This window comes from Rhyacophila brunnea, unplaced genomic scaffold (genome assembly GCF_057557595.1).
Source record: "Rhyacophila brunnea isolate RB1 unplaced genomic scaffold, BYU_Rbru_1.0 scaffold_17, whole genome shotgun sequence".
In the NCBI taxonomy this organism is placed as follows: domain Eukaryota; kingdom Metazoa; phylum Arthropoda; class Insecta; order Trichoptera; family Rhyacophilidae; genus Rhyacophila; species Rhyacophila brunnea.
The window spans coordinates 26,982,350-27,007,284 of NW_028232827.1; the positions used below are offsets into that span (position 1 = coordinate 26,982,350).

At 28.9% G+C, this 24,935-nt stretch overlaps 2 protein-coding genes across 2 annotated transcripts in view; one reads left to right on the forward strand and one right to left on the reverse strand.

Moving 5' to 3' along the window:
• The window catches only part of LOC147073889 (uncharacterized), a 670,186-nt gene that overhangs the window by 197,522 nt on the left and 447,729 nt on the right, over positions 1-24,935 (forward strand). The gene's annotated exons all lie outside the window — the stretch shown is intronic.
• Positions 6,391-23,293, reverse strand: LOC147073891 (UDP-glycosyltransferase UGT5-like). The gene is made up of 4 exons (XM_085944235.1): positions 22,517-23,293; positions 14,336-14,937; positions 9,110-9,332; positions 6,391-7,147 (listed from the first exon to the last, which is right to left on the reverse strand). Exons 1-4 carry the CDS (start codon positions 22,755-22,757, stop codon positions 6,627-6,629), a joined length of 1,587 nt encoding a protein of 528 aa, XP_085800361.1. The 5' UTR covers positions 22,758-23,293; the 3' UTR covers positions 6,391-6,626.

Genomic DNA, 24,935 nt, shown 5'->3' on the forward strand with positions numbered 1-24,935 from the left:
TACTTTCGCGACATTTAAATTGCGAATAAATCTAACGATGGCAAATAAATCTAATGTTGCCGATCCGCTGCGAATGAAAAAAATACGTGTTTTTTTCGAATTTTTGCGCAACCGGAAGCCCCGGTGCACTATGCATTCTGCGACATGTTACTACTAGCGCTATGCGACGAAAAACATTGCGGCACAACTGTGAATCATTTGTGGGCTTTATACACTGGCATCCTTTGTTCTTTATATACTCACAAAACATCCTGTAGGATGTTTAAAAATAATAAAACTATTCGTAAAAATATAGCTAAACACGGGATATGATAGTAGTTTATGAGATTACAATATTACACTAACTTAAAACTTCATGACTGGATCATAACTATTCGAATCGAACAACCATTCCCATATTGACTACGCTCGGCTTTCACGGATTTCCTGTATTTGTAGAAAACCCATGCTATTATTTTTTTAATCTATAAGTTTCATGGCTTATGATTTTAATATTTAAAACGATGTATTATACAATGAAGTAAATGCTACTTTTGCAGATTGAGGACGATTTTGCAGATTTTACGATGCATATTTGTTAGTCATTCGCACAATCCATTGGGTATTTGCATTGTACCATATTTCAACTTTAGTTACAAATAATTACAAGATAAAAAGAACTTTTTATATACAACGTTTTTAAAAATTTTGTTCAATTATTATGCTCAATATGCTCAAACTTGTACTTGATATGAAGTAAATAAAAAACAAACAAACAAATATAGAATACTGAATCATTTTGATTTCCATAGTAACGCACGTATATATTAATTATTTAGTTGCTAGGACCACCCCCTTAGCAACCAATAATAGTGAATTAGATTACGGATTTCTTCCGAAAAACCTTTTCATACAGAATTAACTAAAAATTAATTCAATTCTACTTAAAGATGGCTAAAAGTTATCAAAGAATGCATTGGCATCGTGTTTTGATATATTCTAAAAGTTTCAAATGTTTAGCTAGTCGGGAAGTTAGTTAAAAATCGATTGCAAGATTTGTACTGGATAAACAACCACCGGATAAATAAGAATACGAGCTAATAAAAACGTTGTAAAATGTATGCGGTTTGAAGTTTCCCACAAATGAATCCGCAATATAAAATAAATTATTTCTAATCTAATAATGATTAAACTTATTAACGTCTTTTTGAGATTGATAGAATATTCTTCCTAAATAGATATATTTTATTTACCGATACATTGATTTCAGACCTGCTGTACGGACATTGATTTAAAATATTATTTCTTACTTCTTGGCATCCCAAACCTTTTCCTTCCCTTTTGCTTTCCAAGCTTCTTGCATTTTAGGTATATCTGGCGAATAGTATAATAAAAAGTGAGCAGGGACGTCCATCAACTCCTTGATAATTTGGACGCTTTTTAAAAACGCATTATTTTGTGCCCAACCACGGGATCAAACATGCAATCCATGACGTCACAGATGACCGCGCTGCTAACTAAGTCACCGTGGGCGGGTCATACAATTAACATACAATTTAATATAATCCAACTAAGACACTAACGGTGACGTGGATAAAAACTATCCCATACAGGTACGAAATTAGTAGATATTTATGTTGTTTTCAGCAATGTATCGTAAAACTTTAGCTCTTTCCAATACATGTGTAATAAAATTACAGAAATAAATTCATTCATGCATTCATGATCTTTGCTGATCTTTTCAAGTTTAAAAAAATCAGTAATCTTACTATCTAAATGCTCGAAACAGCTTTCAACATAAAATATTCAATTATCGTTAAAGTAATAATGAACGTTTTCAAACCATGAAATTGGAAGTATTGTGGTCTTATTAAGATTATATAAAATGTCGAGGGTTGTTTAATGTATAGGAACAGAATATAATACATAAAAAGCATCGGAGGTTTTAACAGTTTACATTGAATACCATTTTTAAATAGAATATAATATTTTTGATGTTTTTAGCTGATTTCTAAGCTCATTATCAATGACTAATATCATTGTCATAAAAGTATTTTAAATAGTAAATAGGTGTATGTAGGTACATTCCTCTTCACATTAATTCTCTGATTTTACACTTATCCGAGAACAGAAAAAACTGTTTATTCGAATATATTTCTTAGTATTTAGAACACTATGAATGATTCATTATTAATCTGTATTATGACTATAATTTTTGATATAATATATTAGTTAAGTAAGCCAATCAAATCGTCAAGTATTTATGAATAACAATAAAGTTGATTGCGCTATAAATGTTTGATTTTTTGCAGTTAATCTGTCACGTCAGTGGATAATAACAATATGTTGAGTATAATTATTTAAGACAAAGACAAAAAAAAATAATAACCGTTATTTTTATCGCAGGGTCACATCCATAAACAATCTATGCAGTAATCAAAGACAATGAAATTTTATATCACGTTCGAGAGAGAAAATACGAAAGGTAATGGACCTACCTACTTACTTGAATGACTCGCAAACTTAACTGTTACCTAGTAAGTAGTTATCTTTCCAAAGAGTGATTAGATAAAGTATAAACAAATGCGTTCGTTTCGGACAATGATCGGTAATTTTACTCTTTTTCCTGTTATATTCTTGACATACTTATCTTTACCGCGAATGTGATTATTTTTTATATAAAAACCTATGCTTGGCCGTCAATTTAAGATGATATACGATATAATATTATTTTTTTTTATATTTAATTCATTTTCATAAACATTTTGTTAGAGATATTCATGACATAACTTTTTATAGTACTAAACAATTAGAATTGCATAATATGGTAAAATTATACAACCAAGAGATTGCAATATCGAATGAAAATAACAATACCGGTATTTCAGAATGTTCTATTGAATACCAAAATCTAATAATATCTACTAATAAATATAGATATAAAAATCTCTTTAATATATCAATATTTTATAACAAAAATATCTAAATATGTACATATTATAATTGTAAACTTAAAAAAAAAAAGGTAAAGGTAGGACATGGTATTATAGATACCGATGTTTACAAATATCTACATAGTGTATAGTTTAACACCTACGATGGCAGTGCGTCTTAAGCGTCGGCCTATAGTGGCGTGAGTCCCAAGTTCGAATCCTGGGTTTGACAAAATATACATAATGTTTTTCAATTTGTGTTTGAGTCAAAGTATGGACCTAATAGGTTGAGCAAGTGGCTGAAATCTATTTCTCGTAAAAAAAATCTGTTAATACAAACCTCCAACCCTGTGGAGGCCCATAATATGATCATATTAGGATCGAACATGGTCGAAAAAATATAGTTTAACTATGTGCACTTTCTTCAAATTATCTTTCAATACACTTATATTATGAAGTATTTTTAGATTTATGTTTGTACCCCACTGATAATTCCATCTAATGTTTTATTAGTTTATTACACTTTTTACACTTAGCGATTTATTTACTTTGATCGCGTTAGAAAATATCGGTATTGTCTGATTTTTAAAATCGGTATTTCGGTATCGTAAAATACTGGGATACCGGTTTTAAAATACCAATATTGAAATCCCTAATAACCCTTATTACATTTTGATTATTAGAAAACTATGTTTTTCTATTAGTTGAATACTATGTCAAAGTTAGTGGATGTATTTTATGAGTTTTGTAGTTATATTATAATCAGTCAAAGTGTCTGGATTCGATAAACTGAAACTCGGTGAAAATTTTAAGTACAATTAACATTATAAACAAAAAAGTGGGCCTGACATTCGATCTAATGAATATCCTCATTGAGATACGCTAAATCAGCAGATACTTAGCAATGAAGTGAGATGTTAGCATGATGATTATAATATTTTTTTTTCTTATAATTATAACTTAAGTGGTAACTAATAGCTTCAGAATTCACTCAGTAGTAGTGCATGATTATAATATTATAAAAAATAACAATTAACCACTTGATATTTACAACGTTTTTATTAGATCGTATTCTTATTTGTCCGGTGGTTGTTTATCAAGTACAAATCTTGCAATCGATTTTTAACTAAATTTCCGACTAGCTAGACATTTGAAACTTTTAGAATATATCAGAACACGATGCCAATGCATTTTTTTAATACTTTTAGCCATCTTTGAGTGGAATTGAATTCATTTTCAGTTAATTCTGTTTTGTATGAAAAATTATCTCGGAAGAAATCCGTAATCCAATCCACTATTATTGGTTACTAGGGGTCTAGGGTCCTAGCAACTAAATTATTAATATACACATGCGTTACTATGGAAATCAATATAAAATGTCAAAATGACATTTCAGTATTATTTCTATCAAGTACAATATTTTTTGATCGTTTAAGCTAGTCAAGTCAAGTTTATATGATTAAACAGAAAATTTAAAAACGTTGGACATAAAAAGTTCTTTTTATCTTGTAATTATTTAAGAATGTGTTTATACGTACGTCATGTATTCTGTCAATGTTCCAAAAATATTACTATATAATACTTGAAATCGTTAATATTTTTTATTAACTTGCACACAATATAAATATTTAATATTTATTTATTATATTGTACATAATAATATGTAAAGCATTGACCTAAATTTGCAATACCGAAATATTACTAAATCAAAATAAAGAAAATCATCCAAATATGTATTTAGTGACGTTTCTCACTAGCTATTATTGTTAAATTTCTGAAATTTACAACACGTTACTTATTTGCATTGTTTATGAATAATGACAATTCAATACACTTAAATATTTAATTTATTTATTGAGTATCTGACTATTACGGGTTTTCGGAAACATTTTCATATAAATTTTCAATTTTTTTTTATACTTACTCCTTTAAGACGTAGGTTTTTGTCTTAATGTATTGTATTAGGTAGTTTGTTATATTATGTATACTTACACGAGAATTGACTGTATTAGTTGTCAGTGTTTAAAAATAATATTTTTAAAATTGGAACAAGCTTTCATATATTTCCTATATAGAATTATATTATAAGGAATACCTAGATTATCCTTAAAATAATTTAAAATGATATTTGAATTCTCACGTTCATACAAAATGTCAGGGACTTGGTAATAAGGAAAAACAATATTATTTGAGAAAAATATTTACATTTAAATAATAATATTTATTTTGTCTTCGTATTGTTATTTTAGGATTTTATTTTTCTTCCATTGAAATCAAATACCATAATATCAAACGAAATAGAAAAAAATATTTTATACATATTATACCTATTTTGTAAATAAGGTAAAATAATATGGTGAAAATTCAATTAATACTGATGAATTAGAAATATGTAAAGGGAAAATAAATATATGAACTAATTCTCAATTTTATTCAACGAATAATTCACAACATTATCGAAAGCAACATTCTTTTATTAAACATACATAATCTGAAAATATTTCTGAGAAATAAATAATCACTAAATACATATATTACTAAGTAGTCAGAGCACATGGGCCCGAATCCTAGAGGGCGCAGATTCAAAACATGCTGAAGATTCTATTATATTTATCTGAAGTGTTTTCATATTATGAATGAAAATGAATTAATTTTCAAAAGATAGTTTGCGAAAAACATGCCCATGATTTTTAGTTATACCTAATTATTTTTTTAACTAAAAATTTTTGTATGTCTACCTGGGTAAAAAAATATATAAAAATAAAATAAAAAATATTAAAACATAGTTTTTTTCACAATTTATTATTTATTTAATAAAAATACTTAACAATTTTATATTTAGACACTATGGAGGAGTAATATACTAACTATTATTTAAGTTCTAAGATGTTGACTAAGTTTTTTTGATTCCTGTATTTCTAATGAGTTTTTTTAATACACTTTCACTAACCATCAACAAACTAATATTGTGAACTATTGCATGAATAAAAAGTGACGAATGCCAAAATCCATATTTTTTAAGTGAGAAAAATCATACATTTATTATTTTACATCTGGTAATTGACGTAGTGTGTATATTTCAGTGGCGAAGGGTGGAAAAAGGCTGTTAGGATCCGCCATAAATTGTGTATACTAAACTTTGTCAGTCATACGTATTTTTTTTTCATTGAAATAAGACTACAATTTACAGATGGTGTTGGTTAGTTTTAAAATTAAATTAAACCCTGCGAAAACTAAGCCATAATAAATAATTGACAAAAATACTCGTCTATCCATACAATATTTAAAATTATGCAATTAAATCATACATAACTTCGGATATTTTATAATAGAACAATATTTATTATATAATATAGTTAGGCAGAATAAATTTTAAAAAAGTTAATCAAAAATATGTGTACCATGTATTCTTAATCCAACGAAAACAAATAAGTATGAATGAAAAAGTGTACACAATTTAAAATACCAAAACTATTTTGGTTTGGTTTGGCAAGGTTTAATAAATATTTACCATCTGTAAATTATTGTAGTCTTAGTTAAATAAAAACAATTAATATTTATGACCAACAAAGCTTAATGTGCACTATTTATGATGGATTTTAACAGCCTACTTCCACCCTTCGCTATTGGTATGGTCTGTTATAATATGACATATATTTTTTAAATATCATTGACCACTTTCTTTTCATGCAATAATTTATAGTGTGTTTTAATTTAATGAGGCTTTTGTTTTTCTATCAGATCCTTGAGGTCGTCTCTCACTATTTTTTTCCTCAGCGCCACATTCCAGAATAGCCAACTCAGTGTACAATAGGCGTAATATAAACCGATACCCATACACGTGTAAACGTCAATTTGGTAATACTCATACCACGATAAGTCCCTTGCAGGGCTATCTAACTGAGGGGCGCCTTTATACCTTATCACATATTCGATCCAATATATCGCGGTCTGCATTGGCGTTGCGGGCCTGTCGTTAAATACGGCTGTTATCTTTTTAGCAGCTTGTTTGTAAGTAGGGTCGTGTAATACTTTTTGCAGTGTCGCTTTTATGCTCTCTTCTGATATTTGGCCATATTGCAATATCTCTCCGAATGCATTTCTTTCGGCCATTGCACAGTGGGCAAACTGGTCGTTGTAAACCGGTATTCCGACAACTGGTACTGATCTAGAGATTGCCTCCTGAATACTCAGTGCACCGCATTGGGTAATGAAGAGTTTGATTTTTGGGTGTGCTGAAAAAAAATATAAAAAAACATATTGAAAGTTGTTATTCATCAGAGTTTATTACGTAACAATAACAATTATTAACTTATTTAGTTCTAACACCACGACTGGCGCATTTAGAGTACTTGGCCATTAGATATAATTAACGTGTTACTTAAATGTGGTATATTAAAAGGTCAGCAGTGAGTGTGTGAATACTATCGTCCGAAGGTACTTAGTGGAATTTAAATTTAAATTCTAATGGATTTAAGTTTTGTACTATTCTATTTGAGTCGTAGTTTGCGACCCGAGTTTTGCCTTTCGGGAACTTCAGGCATTATGTACACTCACTTAAAGGCAAATACACACTGACAACGAATACAGTTAACTCTACCTTATAAAACATATCAATGCAATTTGTCAGTGTGTATTTGCCTTTTGGTGAGTGTGCATCTTGCCTGAAGATGCCGAAAGGTGAAACCCAGGTTGCAAAAAACAACTCAAATGGAATAGATTCAAATTTAAATCTATTAGAATAACAATTAAACTTATAATAAGATTAAAGTGCTTGTCTCTGATTAAGAAATATTTTTCCTCCATAATTTATATAATTGCAAAATACTTTTTAAAATATTTTTAAATTTTTATCAGTTTATTTATTCAGGGATAACTCTAAAGTTACTTCAACAATGATAATGGAATTTGCACAGATTTCTACTACATTATTGGCATCAATTGAAAAAAGTTTCGTATTGATATCTTGAAACATTCTAAAGCTACAAATAAAACTTTTCGTTAATATCGAACTTGCAACAATTTATCACGAGTAGTACTGTTACTGTGGTCAGATAGTAGCAATGGAATGGAGGGTGAGATGAGGCTATGTTTTGAAAACATACTAAGCATCTCCACCTACATAAAATTTGATCAGTACTGGGGGTCTAATAAATAGTTTATTATTACACATACCAAATAGTACCTATTAAAATGACCAATTTATTATTATTATGATTTTTAATACAATTTAAACCAATTGTATCCTTTTTTCTCGCAATAATAATACATTATGTACCTAATCGTAGTCAATGTAAGCTCGTATTTTAAGAATATAATAATGAACGACAACAACAGTCAATGTTATTATTTAAATATCTGTTCATTTATGAAGACAAGTATGTAATGAATGTATACAATATTCAATAGAATGGCTTAAAGCCTTTTAAAATATCAATATTCACTAAAAAACATTTTTCTTGTTTACTAAAATAAAACACACTATTCATTAAGTTAGTGATGTTTCACATTACGAATTAGCTTCTGCGAATGATTCCATAGACAGAATATGATAACTGCCATGTGTATTCTAAGAACATTAAGAAGAAGAAACTATTTTTTTTAAAATTAAAAAGAACTATTATAAAACGTGCGTACATGAATAAGATCTTTCAAAAGCTTTAATAATAATTAAATGTGTTAAGAAAGCTTTGATAATGTGACTTGTAAATTATTAGTAAAATTAAATTGAAATTTTTGTATTCTCTCGCAAAAGACATTTCACTCAATCTTAACTGTAAATTAATTCTGGCTGGGAAGATATTGTATTATTAAAAACAAAACACAAGCTGAACATGTTATTTTAATTGATAGATTTATCTATGTTTCGTGTATGTATTGTGTATAATGGTTCCTAAATAAATTTCTACTAAATGCTTGATTAATGATAAATGTCAGTAAGGAAAAAGTGTCAGTATAATATATTAGAAATATAAATATTTTATTCCTTATTCCAACAGAAATGACCATTAAATATTAATAATAGAATTGTTACTTATATTATACGTATCAAATTTGTCAATCTATATATACATTTTTCCAATTTCGAATTCAATAATTGTAGTGCCTCTAACAATAATACTGATTTAAATATTAAAAAGTAAAATTGCAGTGATTTTAAATTTTAAGACATCGTTTAAACTCATGCAAAAAATTACCCAAAATGTCAGCCTGCGGGAGCCATTTCTCGTATAAGATATTGCCAGATTTCTCGGGCAATTTATCTGCATCCCATTTCCATATGATCCTCTCCTTAAGGCTTCCGAATACTTTAACGAAAGCCTTGATGTTCTCCTCGGGCATTTCGGAACTTTGCGCTCTACTTCCCAGGCTAAAGTAGATGACTCCGTCCGAAGCTTCGTCCATAAACTTTTTGATATCCTGTAAAAAATAAGCGCGGAGCTTTAAAGTTTAAGAAAATCTAAATATTTCGAATAAGCATTTTTTCGTCAATAATTATATAGCTATGTAATAAACTTTTCATCCTTGTATGAACTTAATATTTTTTTAGGTACACGGTCTAACCTAACCTAACATTATTATTTATGAATATGGCGTTTTTGTGGTAGAAAGAACTTTGATTTTGAAATAACGTTTTTGTTAATTATTACACTGTTTGAGTTATTGATGTTGACAGCTGTTATGAGATATAAAAACATCTTAAATACATTAATAACCTAATTGTTAACACTTAACCTTAATTTTACGATCATAAAAAAATATGTCCATTCCGGTAATGTCACCTTCAGTTACCGTACGAAATTGACAATATTACTGTAGATAAAAGGGAAATGCAGTAAAAAATTATTTATTTTAACGTTTTATTGATGATTCTAGGAAAATCTAAAATATGAATATGATGACATGCATTGACACATTGATTGCTGACTAGATAATTACTTTTTATTTACCACATCTAAATAGCATGCTAATTATATCGAATGACCACGTGGTCGTTACGCGCTACTGCGTCTTTTGCGTCCAATGACTTAACTGAAATATTTGCAATCACATAGGCTGCTTCGCCCAAAGTAATATTACAGCAATGGTTGGGTTAATTGAACTGGCGTTTATTTGGTAGAATTTTATTATAATGATTTGCAAATTACTTATTTGTCAGGCCGCGGCACTGAATTCAAAAATACTATGGTAGTTCTAGTTATTGATTTACATTCGATTCGATTACATAATTTGTTTATACTATAACATGTATACTATACATAAGTAATACTATTTATTTCAATGTGAAACAATCATCATTTTCTATAAACAGCTTTTCGTAATACATTTGAATTGCAATTAATTAGCACTACCATAGAAGTTTACAGTTTTGTGTCACTGTTTGACTATAGTGGGCCGTGATTATTTGTTTATTCTACAATGTTTATGTAATTGGTGTTGACAGCTGTTTTACGGTATAAATCCATCGTTAGAAAAATCCAAAAAACATTAAATTTGACAATATGATTGTAGCTAAAAACACATGTTTACAATAATAACTTTTAAATTTTAGAATTAGCAAAAAGTTTGTCCAAAGCCATTAAGCATTTTTTCGCTTTAGAAAATATATGCGAGTGGGACGAAATTAATGACAATTATACGAATTTGTATATACAGGTAATGACACGTCGGTTATTATTAAAAAAAAGAAAGTTAATGTCTTCGTTGAATAATATTTTATCTGATAAATAATATGTTACCTTTTCAAATTGATTAAAATAAAGTACAACATAGTTTTTAAACCCTGATTATTCAAATTTATCAGCTACAAAACTATTCAATCAATCTATCGAAGTATTTCTAAGAAATATGAATTATGACGACTGAAAAATATTGTAATATGGTACTCAAAAATCTAACCGAAGACAAGTGTTTGTTCATTGAATTAATAGACACGATTATGATCTCAGAATAAGTGAGCAAACGTTTTAGATACATTTTAAACCAATGATTAACTCAAACATGTTTTTTTTGCTCTTTAGATTAGCGCATATAAAATTTTAACTTCAAGTTATCAAGGATAATAATTTTAATAAATAGCCTGAATTATTTAAAAAAATCTTTGCACAATTATATATTATGTAAGTATACATATTATTATGTTTAAAATAATATTTCTGTGTTTCTACATGTCCAGACATTAAAATCTATTTTAAATACGATATTTAAATTTTACGTATATTTTCAATACGCAAAAATATTATCAAACAACAAGTGTGAAATGTTTTCATTGTCTTTCTTCGGAAGTAGTGAGTTATGGTCTTGTGAAATATTGTATTGATTAAATTAATTAGGTACGCTTAATTTGTACGACGTGAACTGTCCATAATATTTTATTTTATTTGTTTGCAATATACCAGCTATTGAGTTGAGTTCCAAATAATTCATGGATATTTTATAATGAGAGTTATTTCCAGAACATTTATATTATAATTTATTCAAGCATATATTCAGAAGCGAAGAGTAAAGAATCAATTAAACCTTGCTTAAACCAAACCATGATAGTTTTGGTATGCTTTTGGCGATACGACAAAATTGTGCACAATTTTCCATTCATACTTATTTGTTTTCGTTGGATTAAGAATACATATTACACATATTGTTGGCTCATTTTTAAAATTCATTAAGCTTTATCTAAACCTAGCTATAATTGATAAAAATATTATTCTATCTATAAAATATCCAAAGTTATGTATGATTTAATAGCATAATTTTCTATACTTTTTAAATAAACGAGTATTTTTTGAGTATTATCTATTATGGCTTGGTTTTCGCAGCGTTTAATTGAATTTTAAAAACTTACTGACGCCATCTGTAAATCATTGTAGTCTTATTTAAATGAAAACAAATACGTGTGACTGACAAAGTGTTCTGTCAGCGACTGTTCACTATTTATGACGGATCTTAATATAGATATAATATATTGGTCTGGCGTAGGCATTACGTAACAAAATAAATACAAATACCATACTATACGAGTAGGTAGGTACTGAGTATAATATCTTCTGTAACGAGAAAAAAATGAAATAAAATAATTCTCTAAACTATTAAAACGTACTTATATTGCCAAACATTTTAAGTACTTCTGCATGAAATAGGCTTTGGGGAAGCCATTATTTTTTATTACAGATTAGTTACATAAAACATGCGTACATGGTTAACGTTGATAATGCAATATAGTACAATTAAACAACGTAGAAATCAGATAAATAATTGATAACTGACTATTATACAAAAATAATTATTTTTTTCACATCGTGTACAATATTACAACATTTTCTGAATATTATCTGTACCCTCAGGTACGGGTTTGAATCTGAATTATACCAAAATTCACGTGTCGCTACATTATAATAATTAATCTGTTTTTATTTACGAAATTGACGGCTTGAGCGACTGGTTAATGACCATTTCCCATAAAAAATATCACTTTTCTTACCTTACAATATATAAATTCTTGTTTTTGAAACAAAATTATCAATTTTTACTTATTTATTTATTAAATAATTAATTACGAGAGGGCACATAGTTGACGAGGGGTAACGTACTCTTTTATGAAATCTTGGGTCTCAGGTTTAAATCCCGAGTCTATAAAATTCAGATGCTTGTTTTTCAATATGTTGCTGCCTCAGTACAAGTATACACTATTTGATAAAAAAGAAAATGGCTGTCAAAGTTTTTGATTACCAATAAGAGGGTTATTAGATATTTTTGTAAAGTGTTGGGTCACTACTGTGGTATTCGACGTATGGGTTGAGGATGATGATAATGAAGTCTACGATGTAGCAGGGTGAGATTTATTAGCAGCGTATCGGTACAATAGTATATTATACAATGATAGTACATATCGTCACCGTTCAGGCAAAAGTCACCAACCCTAAAAACATAGTTTTGAGATATCGCAATTTGAAAGTTTGAAAATGCAGGAAAAATCAGATTTAAATGTTTTTAAGGTTTTATCTACATTACATTATTTTCTCATGTGTTCTTAATAATTTCTTTAAGGTACTTTTACTTTTTGATGCTAATTAAAACATCTAGAAGGTTTTGAAGGAGGTAAGGTAGCTCAATTATGGTTTGGTGACTTTTGCTTGTTAATAATCTGACCAAAGCGATCTTATCTATCACCAGCTAAGGTAAACTATTCCTGTTTGGTTATTTTTGCGTATTTCAGTCAAGTGTTAGAAGTTTTCAAATGACAAATCAGTAAAACTCACCATCCATAGTATAGTGACTTTTGCTTGTATATTTATAACGAAGAATTTATTTTTTTAGAGTCAATAATGTCTATTCACCTATAATGACTTTTGCTTGTTAAGATTTTATCGAAAGTCATTTAGTGGAAAACAAATAATTCGGATTTAAGCTACATTTTACTAACTAATGTACCGTGGTGACTTTTGCATCTTAAAGAACATAATTTTACGCTTCATGTGACATACTCAACTCAAAACTGCCATTTTCAGGGTTGGTGACTTTTGCCTGAACGGTGACGATATTATAATCTACTGAGATAGTTACGAGCTAGGTACTTAGATTTGAGTGACATTTAGATAAATTATTCTTCGTTATTTATACAATAAAAAGTAATACATTAATATTTAATTCTGGTACATAATCATATTGGACTAATTATAGAGTCAGCGTTTTAAATCGAGTAGTGAAATGAAATATTATTTATTATTACAGTCGTAAAAAAATATTATACCATGAAAAATGATTATTCGGCTAATACACCGTAATGATATAATGTGCTGTGATATGATGTAATAATATACCGTATCTAATATTGCCAATCAACTTGCTGATATAGCTAAGAGTTGTTTGCTGGAAATTGATTCGCTGGGAATATATTACTGCAGAGTAATTTGATACATTCAACAATAGATATCTGATCGCTATTATTCTGCAGCTACAAAAGTAATTCAATATTATTATTATGTAAATATCCTTAAAAAATAGCATTTTATCTTAAATTATAAAGAACCACCTTAAATTCCCTCCCATATTTTAATTAAATCAATTTATGTAATAAAGTGTAGTATTGCACTAAAACAATTATTATATACCTTTGATATTCATGTTGATATCATACAAATTTATCTGAAATAATATAATGGTAAAATAAATTTCTACAATAATAGTACAGCCTTGTCTATAAACTTCTTCTGATTCTCCATATTTTGTAATTCCTAAGTCAAAACTGACATTTTGTCAAATAGTGTACTCTTTTACTGGGCAGCGATGCATTTCGTCCCTTAAAGCTCCTCAGTTTTTGGAAAAAATCTGTTAATAAACTCTATCGTGAGACAGCGAAGATTAGTGCCGTTTTTAGGGCCAATCATTAAAAATAAAAAGAATATGAAATAAAAATAACTACATACCTTTGGTAATGGTTGCGGTGGTTTTATATGAGCCCCGGCTATTTCAACAATTCCTGGGACATTCGTCCTAGCTCCATTTATGCTAAAGTGTGAATTCAAAAGTACTAGTGAGACATTTCTTTCTAAATCAGAAATACTGGGTAAAGGCTCTGTCAAGTTTTTAAAATGCATTTGTGCCAACTCCTGGTGCTCATATAACAAATATTTACTTCTTTCATACAAGTCCACCATCGTCCAGTAAGTGTTTCGAAGTCTGTCAAGGAACCTTAACCTTCCGTACAAATCTAATCTTTCGTGTGCTGCGTATGACAGTTCGTAAGGATTTCCCATGTTTTGATTGATGGCGTGTGATGATCCAACGGCTGATAATCCTACTATAGGCGCGTTGTACTTGTGTCCTAGCATCAGGAATGCCTCATGATAGAATATATCATAGATTATTAAGTCAAAATGAGACTTGTCTTTCTCGACAAATTCTTTGAAGGCGGGTGAACTTATTACGTATTCAGTCATTGTGAGTGTGGCGTTCCATAGGTTTGAAGTTGACGCGTAGAATGTGCCTGATTCTACTGCCAATTTTTCTTCTCCTTCTTGCTTTGGTACTAGAATTGGTAAATAAAAAAAACATTATAATCAAGGTCTGAACAAAAACGAACTATAAGTGCGAGTGAGTAATCATTCAGCACGCTTAAATCTCCGTAATATGCGATAGAGTAAGATAGAATTTCTACGGCTGAATTAAATATTTTTGTGAACGTCGCTGGTAAATATCGATTAAAATGACTACGTTCATGTAAAAACTGCAAGCACGTGTTGCTGAAATTTATTGTTTTTGTGTTAAATATGAAGTAAGTGGTAAGTTAATTTAGTGGAAAATATGGTTAACTATGTTGTGTTTAAATTTGGTAGCCGTACTGAAAAGCAACATGGTGGTATACGGCTAACGTTTCATAGTTAAATAAATAATAATATCGAGGCTATATTGTGTGATATTTATTTGCAAGAAACACGGCTTCATTTTGCCGAACAATAGATAGCCACTCTTCTTATAGTATTACCCTTAGTTAATATTTTTGGTTTAAGCAATTTGATTACATCTTTCTCATTCTATCTTTATCTGTCTTTGACATACTCTACATTATTAAACATGTTCACAATTATATTAAGTTTGTATTATTTAGATATTAAATTATATTAATATTATAAGTTGCTGTAAATAAGTAAACGAATGAACGAAATCGACGCTACTGAATTTGTGAATTTCATAATATCCATTTTTTTCAAAACTTAGCTTTCTTTTGGCTCTCCTAACAAGTATTAATAATTCTAGACTTATCTTCATTTCGCACAGAGAAAAATGAACTTTTATAAATTAGCATGTGATTGTCCTAATACGTAATATAATCCTTAGTGGAAGAGATACTATTGTATTTTTTCTATATTATATTATTTATGAATTACGAATTATGAATATTCTTTAACAGTTTACAGTGCTAACAAGCGTTGAGATTACATTGTGTATACGGCAATTAAAAGCATTTTAACAGCATAAAAATGGTAATTAAAAATAATTAATTCAAACTCCAAAATAACTGAGTTTTTTACTGTAAATCTTTTAAAGACTGATCACAAAAATGAATAAAATTAAAATATACATATAACTACGATCAACTGAAGTAACAGTTAGGTATAAGGAAGGTTTTCACAATTATATTCTTGTAATTTAATGATAGCAGTACTATATTACTATAATATTATATTCTTATAAACATTTTTTTTATTCAACGAATAATTAAAAAGATTTAAAAATGTAATATTCTTTATTGAACATACATATTATTATACGTGTTTTTAAATAATGTATGTTCTTATATTGTATTTGTTATGAATTACGTTATAGGTGCAAAGGTAACTGTTTAGTTCCTCTATTACATAACTTTTATTATGCTAACATTGTCTATACAGTAACCGGGTAACATATTGTGCCAGATACGTGATTTGATGGAGGGAGTCGGAATGTAAGTATGACCTAACCTAACCTAACCTAATCTGACCTACCATAACTATAAATTTTACGAGAAAGTAATACAATAATCAACCATACCTAACAAATATTTCTAGATTTTTAAATGTCGTGATTATGATGCTCGCAACTCGTTTTTTTATATTATTTATTATCGAAGTTTGTAATATATTTATATATAATGTGTATGCTATTATATTGGTTGCATATATCTGTAAATAAAAACAAGAAAATATATAATATATTATAAGTGAGTGGCCTAGCGTGGCAGGTCGACCAATAACGTGAGATAAACACACACCACAAATTTTTCTATAATAGTCGCCTGTGATGCTATTTCACGAATGGATGGTAATTTTATAATTATTATTAGCGTGTTTCCTGATTAATAAAAATTATTATTTATCCAATATGGAAAAGGGTCGCATGTTATTTGGCTATCACAAAAGGGGGTCGCTATCGGTGCTTTATAATATCATGCCAAGTACCGACAATTCAAGAGGATTTATTTAAAAATACCAAAATTTGCTAAAAAAAACACGAAACCTGGAGTTCCACGGAATGCCATTGGAGTAACACTACTGTATAATAATACACTACTGTATAATAATACACTACCATGAACCTTAGCGATAGATTGTAGAGTCCGCTTTAGGGTGTGAGGGCCATGCTTGATATTATACTAACCAACTAGTAACATATTATAATCCATGTTATAATATACGTATAGGCGAAAAAACAGTACCATTGAATTACTAAATTGTATTTATAAATAATTACAAGATAAAAAAAACTTTTTATATACCACGTTTTTAAATTTTCCGTTGAATCATATAAACTTGACAATTCTATGTACTTATAAATAATTTAGGACAAATAAGGCAATAATTGTCAACAAATCATTTTATTTGCTATTTTGCAATAAACAAACAAACAAATATAGAATACTGAAATGTCATTTTGATTTCCATAGTAACGCACGTATATATAATTAATTTAGTTGCTAGGACCACTCACTTAGCAACCAATACTAGTGGATCGGATTACGGATTTCTTCCGAAATAACTTTTCATACAAAACAGAATTATCTGAAAATTAATTCAATTCTGCGGAAAAATGGCTAAAAGCAGGGCTTTTTTCCATTTAACGCGGTGGAACGGCGTTCCGGCACCTTTTTTCACGGTTTTATTTCAAAATCAATTAAACGAAAAAATATTTGCGCTTAAATAATTACAATAATAATTTGTTAAAATGATAAAATAAGGTACAGGTGGAAGCCATTTTGAATGTTGGCGTGTTAGTGTTAGTGAAAAGTATTAAAAGAATGCATTGGCATCGTGTTCTGATATATTCTAAATGTTTCAAATATCTAGCTAGTCAGAAAGTTAGTTAAAAATTAATTGCAAGATTTGTACTGGATAAACAACCACTGGACAAACAAAAATACGAGCTAAGAAAAACGTGGTAAAATATAAAAATTCTCTTACACTACTTGTCTGTAAAAGATTAATATTATTTTAAGTTTTATAGAAGATAGTGATTTTAGATTTATCTTCATTGTATCACATCCTTACTGACTAACTGTTAAAAATATTATAACAAAATGCCATATAAAATGAAACTGAAATAATCAAAAATATACGTAAAGTTTATCGACTTCTATTTTCAATGCAAATAATAAATAAATTTCCAAACTTTAGTACGCTTGTGATAACAAATTTAATGGGTTGTAATTAATTCAGTTTTTAATTAACGTTTGCAATTACATTATAACTGTCGGCATTAATCCTCCGATAATTTTATTAAAGAGTTCTAAAAAGCATTATTCATGAAACTAGCTTTTTAAACATCCGTAAAGCGTGGGTTTAATAACTGCATTTTATAGGTGTACTTTACATAGGTAGCTAAAGTTTTTTTTATTAAAAAAGCAATATCTCTAATCCTGTCTGTATATAAAATCTTGCGTATACCTAATTAGCTCAGTGTAAAGTGAAGATGTTATTTACAATACTTCATATCTTGATATAACTATAAAATTATTATAACTCAAGATATAATTGGCACCTAGCTATTCGTTGTGTTATCGTCTTTATAACAACAATGATTTAAATGTATGTCAGTACTTTAGAAAACAAATTTACTGCTTATGCATTGTTAATGACAATATAAAGATAGAAGCAGTAAAACGGATATTCCAGGTTGGTTTTTAGGCACAAACTTCTTAGGTTGTATTTAACTACCATTGACCTATATGCAATTAAATTATTTTGAATAAATATCAAAAATAATTTTTACACACTATTTTTCATATGAAAATATTTTGTAGACACAGATTTTTTAAATAATGCATATTGAGATAAAGTGATTTAATTTTAGTGATCAAAATTTAAAAAAACTCTCAAAAATTTTACTAAATATTGTTAATTAAACGTTATTTTATGTATGATAATATTATGTGAATTAACAAAATAACAATTTAAAAAAGTTCTATAATAAAGGATTTCTTGTGAAACGAAATTTGACTTTGATCTAAATTTTTGAGCGAAAATGCTAAAAATAGTCCTTTTGTAGTCATTAAATAATGTTGATCCCATGACGATATAAGCATATAAAATTTCATAATGCTATAGATATACAAAGTTTACAGATTTTTTAAGTTAAGATCCCTAATACATTACCTCAAATGCATGTAATCTCATAATAAAGTCTCCATTATGTGGGGTTTCCATGCCTTATTGACGAGCAAAACTGCTAATATTTTTTTTATTGTAAATGTGTACCAAATATATTAAATTAAACCTTCCAATATGTAGCCTAAATAAATGAATATGAAGTTGAAAATTTCTTACAAAAGCTAATGATTAAATTATCAGCTGATAGTTTTGTTTCGCATAACGTGTTCATTTGACACAAGATTTACATACAACGTGCTCTGAAATTTGCTCTCCTAGTTAGCTGTGTCATCCAGCATAGAATCTTATTTATGCTTTGATTACTATAAATAACAATGAAATATTAAAATTCCAACAGTTTAACCACCCAGTATCTGTACAGTTTCCCTCTGGTCTTAATTATATGGTTTTATATTTAGAAATATGTCAGTAGTTAGAACATTTTCGTAATAACTGACAACTAATAAGAATATAAAATTGTACAGATTCTGGTGAATAGTTTTGCTTAAACCTGTATAAACAGAGTAGTAATGAGTTAGTTATGTTTAGTTTTCCCTGATATTGAGTTTTACGGAAGATCGTCAACTCCTTGGATAATCTCGAGAAATACAATATAACATAACTTTGAAAGAAACATTATAGTTTACTATATACATAAATTGTTTATTTTGACTAATAATTTATATTTTACAACGTTTTTATTAGGTCGTATTTGTCCGGTGGTTGTTTGTCCGGTACAAATCTTGCAATTGATTTTTAATTAACTTCCTGGCTAGGCTAGACATTTGAAACTTTTAAAATATATCAGAACACGATGCCAATGCATTTTTTAAATACTTTTAGCCATATTTAAGTAGAATTAAATTCATTTTCAGTTAATTCTGTTTTGTATGAAAAGTTATTTCGGAAGAAAACTGTAATCCAATCCACTATTATTAGTTGCTAGGAAATTATTAATATATACGTGCGTTATTATGAAAATCAATATAAGTGTCAAAATGACATTTCAGTATTATTTCCATCAACATTTTTTTTGATCGTTTAAGCTAGTCAAGTCAACTTTATATGATTGAACAGAAAATTTAAAAACGTTATGTATAAAAAATTCTTTTTATCTTGTAATTATTTATTATCTGTACTGCAATGTGAATACATTATTTTAAATGAATTTTTATTGGATCATATATCTATAATTATAATATTCAGAGTTGCATAAGCGCATAAACCATATCCATAAACAGTTTTATTACGAGATACGTATTTAAAAAAAAACTGATTCTCTAGCTAAATATTACGATTTAAATAGTTGGCTTTAATACTTGAATATTAAATAGTATACAATATAAGAGGCGACTAGAAAAAGGTGACCTAAAATAATTATCTTCAATAGTTATCGATTATTCTTCTTTCTGTGTCATCTTCATTGTCGAATGATGCTAATTATTAGCATAATTATTAATTACTTTGAAATAAATTAACTTAAACTAATTTGTAAATAATTTTACTGCGGAAGAAACTGGATTTAATACTTACATAACAACATCTTAATATTGTAAACAGTTAATATTCCAGTCCAAAATAGAGTATTTAAACATAATATAGTACTTATTCAAAAATCTAACTTACGGGGATTTGTTGTTAATATACCCATACCGTTAATTCGACACATTGAATTTAAACATAATATGAATTTGACTCAGCCACCGGATTTAATTTCTCGATCAGGGAATACAAATATAATGGTCGATCGGTTACCTTCTGGGTAAGGCTGTATCAAGGTTTGATTGTCGAGTGTGGAGAAATATGGGATATTCTTACTGAAACACGTGTTAAAGATTTTGTTATTTTCAATAGTTACCTACGTCTGTATCATAATATACATTAAAGGATTAAAGTTTGACGCGTAAATGAAACACGCATTAAATATTGGTAATATTTTAGGACACTTAGCGCGCTTTGTGTTTCTTGTATTTTATGGCATAACGATTAATTATGGCATAGCATTGTGATTAACTTTCACATTTATATATTAATCTAGTCTAATAGTCCTGACCTATATAAAACTATGCAAGTTTTCAAGTATTTATTCCACAACAGGCGCAATAAAATACCTATATCATATTATAGGTAAAATCGTATAACACTAGCATGTTGTCTATGCAATGTGTAAAAAAGTAAATCAACATTCTTACTCCTTAGCACAGCATATCCCATGACGACATGAGCACAATAATATGTATGCCACATAGTGGTCGTTATATCGACAGACTTTTTTATGAGGAATGGTTGAACAAAATACCACAATAGAGAACAGTGAGCAATCATCTCTCTACCGTGAGTGTGGGGTCGATTCATACTTCTAGCAACATTACGTCTTGTCTACTGTATACTACTTATAAAATGATATATTATTATTGTTGCTACCGTCTGAATATAGGTTGAGAGAATGGCTTGCAACTGATACTTATAATGGCAATCTCTATTATATATATATATATATATATATATATTATATACACATTTTTCATTCAAGTGCCTCATAGTGATTTATTTATCATAGCAAAAACAAAAAACACTAAATCGTCTGAAACTAAAATACCTATCTAACGGAAGTATTGATACCTACATATTTAATAATTTCAATGAACTCATTGTTAATGTCTAATCTACAGAAATTAATAATTATTGTAATAATATAAGAAAAATACTAGATGATAGTTCCACTTGTCATCATTCTCAGTCATCAGCTGTCAAACTATAATGAGTATAAAAATTCTAATGGATTCAAGCTCCCTACTATTCCATTTAAGTCGTTTTTGCGACTCGGGTTTCGCCTTTCGGCATCTTCAGGCGTCGTGTACACTCACCAAAGGCAAACACACACTGACAACGAACACTCTTAACTCTGCCTTATATAGTAAATCAATACAATAAAGTAGGTAAAAACTACGGTAGAGTTGAGAGTGTTCGTTGTCAGTGTGTGTTTGCCTTTGGTGAGTGTGCACGACGCCTGAAGATGCCGAAAGGCGAAACCCGGGTCGCAAAAAACGACTTTAATGGAATAGTACAGAGCTTGAATCCATTAGAATTTAAATTCAAATTCCATCAAGTACCTTCGGTCGAAATTATCAATATTATAATGAGTATATCATATTATTCGTTTTCTTTCACAACCCCAAAAATAAGCGATTCCTTTATCTACGTAGGTATCGGTTTATTTTTCAAGTTTAGAATTTGCGTTAACGTGTATAGGTATTTTCTCTCATCTTAACCTCTTTTAATACGTTTTCTTCCTGTGTCGTTCTCTTCAAGATATTTATATTTGTTTTCTCATGTATATTACAGACAGACAGATAAATGAATCAAGACAAATATTATATATTGTAATTTTTATTATTAAAATAATCGACCACAGTTTGTGGTATCCCAAATGAGGTTAATATTATTTTATTTAGATCAAAATATTAATAGGTATTAAGTTCTTACTTGCATCCCAAACAGATTTTCTTGGCATCAGAACTTGTTTCAAATTCGGCGGCGGGGCGTCATCTTCAATCGGAGTCAGCAGCGTCACATGGTGGCCCCTTATGGCCAATTCTCTGATGATCGCGTATCCAAATACATGATGAGAAGGTATATCCAGCGGAAGCAGCGCTAAAATTTTCGCAGACAGCGACACGGGCGCCAGAACCGACACAATTACCAGCAAAACTGTGACCGCTTTCATGTTTTTTGCTCGCGCGCACTTTCAACTATATTGTATTGAATTTATGTCAACCTCGAGTACACGGTTTTTTTCCACACGTCTATACGTACGGATAAATCACGGAATAGTGAAGCTCTCACAATTTCTTTGTACACAAAAGTCACACCAAAATAATATTTAAAAGAAATCTCTTTACACCTTCTCTACGCGTTATTTATTTTGACTCAGTACATTTTAAGTACCTTCCTATGTGACTGGTTATTTGAGTTTACATAAGTAATGATGGTTTAAAATACTATTCTCTACACATGTTTAATACAACTCACTGATATTATATTAAGTATTACGTATATATTATATTTAAAACGTGATTTCTATAAATACACGTTATTTAAAAAATATTTTTTATATACTTAGCATATTATTCTTTGCGAAATGATCTTGAATGCGCAATCATTTTCGCAATAAACACTAATGACTACAATTTTCTTTGAATGCAATTTTCATAGTAATAATTTGTAAAATTGAAGTAATGCGCAAACGTCCATGCGCAAAGGCCTTCTGACAACGAAAACAGTTCTTTGCGAAGACACCGTGAATGTAGAATGATAGAAGGAGAGCGTAAACCACTTTCAGTATCAAAGGAGAGAGATGGAGATATCTAAAACCAGTTTACCCGATGGTGCACTTGAGGATAGTAAGTACTATAGCATTGAATTCTTGCGTCTTTTATTTTTTGAAGGGTTTTGTTGAAATTTCTTTCACTTGACCTAACTATTAATAATTATTAACACATTTTATCAATAAATAAAGTATCATGTTCATAAAAACATAATAATACCACATATATTATTATCCTCCTATAAAATAGATAATTATTTTTTACTAAACATTAATCATATAAATACACATATTTTGAAATTGAATGCTTGTAACTAGGGAATCCAATCCCGAGCCAAAATTCTGATCCCGGGATTTCGGGATTACAATTCGATAATCCCGGGATTGGCATTTTTTCATTGTTAATACAACATTTTTATATTTACAAATAACATTGATAAAATCGGTCAAAAATAAATCTAGTATAATTTATACTATTTAAGACATTTATTGTTAATATCGCATAATTTCAATCTTGGAAATACAGAAGTTTAACGGAGTAAATAATATTGTAATATAAATAATGTGAATTTAATAGGAGATTGCTGTTTCTGATAGTAAAGACTTAATGAATGGATTAGCGAGATTTAAAATAGTAAAGCAAATAATCATGGTGTACTTATGGCCTTTCTGCTTCATGAATCTAATTAGTCAGCCAAATATGAAACTGCCGTAACACGTATGAGATTATGGTGGAATTACTTTGTTAAAAGTGCGAAGCAATGTTTTTTTCCAATCTTTCCATTTTTAATAATTTATGTGAAAAAATAAAATGAATCGGCAACCTACACATGGGTATAAATCAAACTTCATTCAAACTCAGTTTATTTCTAATGTAGTTATTTTTTATTAAAAGTATTTTTTTCTGTTAAATTTTTGCTTTTATTTTAGTTTCCATAAAAATTGATAAAAAAATCAATCCCGAAATCCCGAGATTATGTTTATCAATCCCGGGATTCATAGGTATCGAAAATAGCTCGGGATCCTGGGATTGGAATCCCTACTTGTAACTCCTTGCAAATGCTGATTTTTATTAAATCTGACAATATACTTATTTACTCCCTGTTATGCTCCAATACTTCGAGCATTTGGCAGGCACGAGGTCGCGTCATTTACTTTAGTTGAGCACTATTGAATTGAATTTATAGAGCTGGTAGAAACTACATTATTATTATGTTTGACGATTGTATAAATAGGTACTAGTAGATAGTTATTTTGAAAATTATGGTTTCACTTAATACTGTAAGTATACTTGAACATCATCATAATCATACATAATCATAAAATTATTGATCTCCAAACACTTTATAAAATACTAAACAACAAAAAAACACAAGAATTTAACACAAACATGTAATTATGACCATAAAAAACATTATAATTAACTGCCCATCAATGTCATTAACACTCTCAACTATCTTATACGAAAAATCAAGGGCATGGTTATTAATTTAAAAAGTATAAGTACTTAGAATTATATTCTAAAAAGTCTGCAGGCGTCTCATGTCAATAATTTACGACTCGTGATGTGCTCAATTA

What these genes read in the sequence shown, in the direction of transcription:
- LOC147073891 (XM_085944235.1), bottom strand. Translation starts at nt 22,757, where the DNA reads ATGAAAGCGGTCACAGTTTTGCTGGTAATTGTGTCGGTTCTGGCGCCC. An exon ending in AAAATCTGTTTGGGATGCAA is followed by an intron (nt 14,938 to 22,516) that starts GTAAGAACTTAA and finishes TACCAATTCTAG; the next exon opens with TACCAAAGCAAGAAGGAGAA. An exon ending in CACCGCAACCATTACCAAAG is followed by an intron (nt 9,333 to 14,335) that starts GTATGTAGTTAT and finishes TATTTTTTACAG; the next exon opens with GATATCAAAAAGTTTATGGA.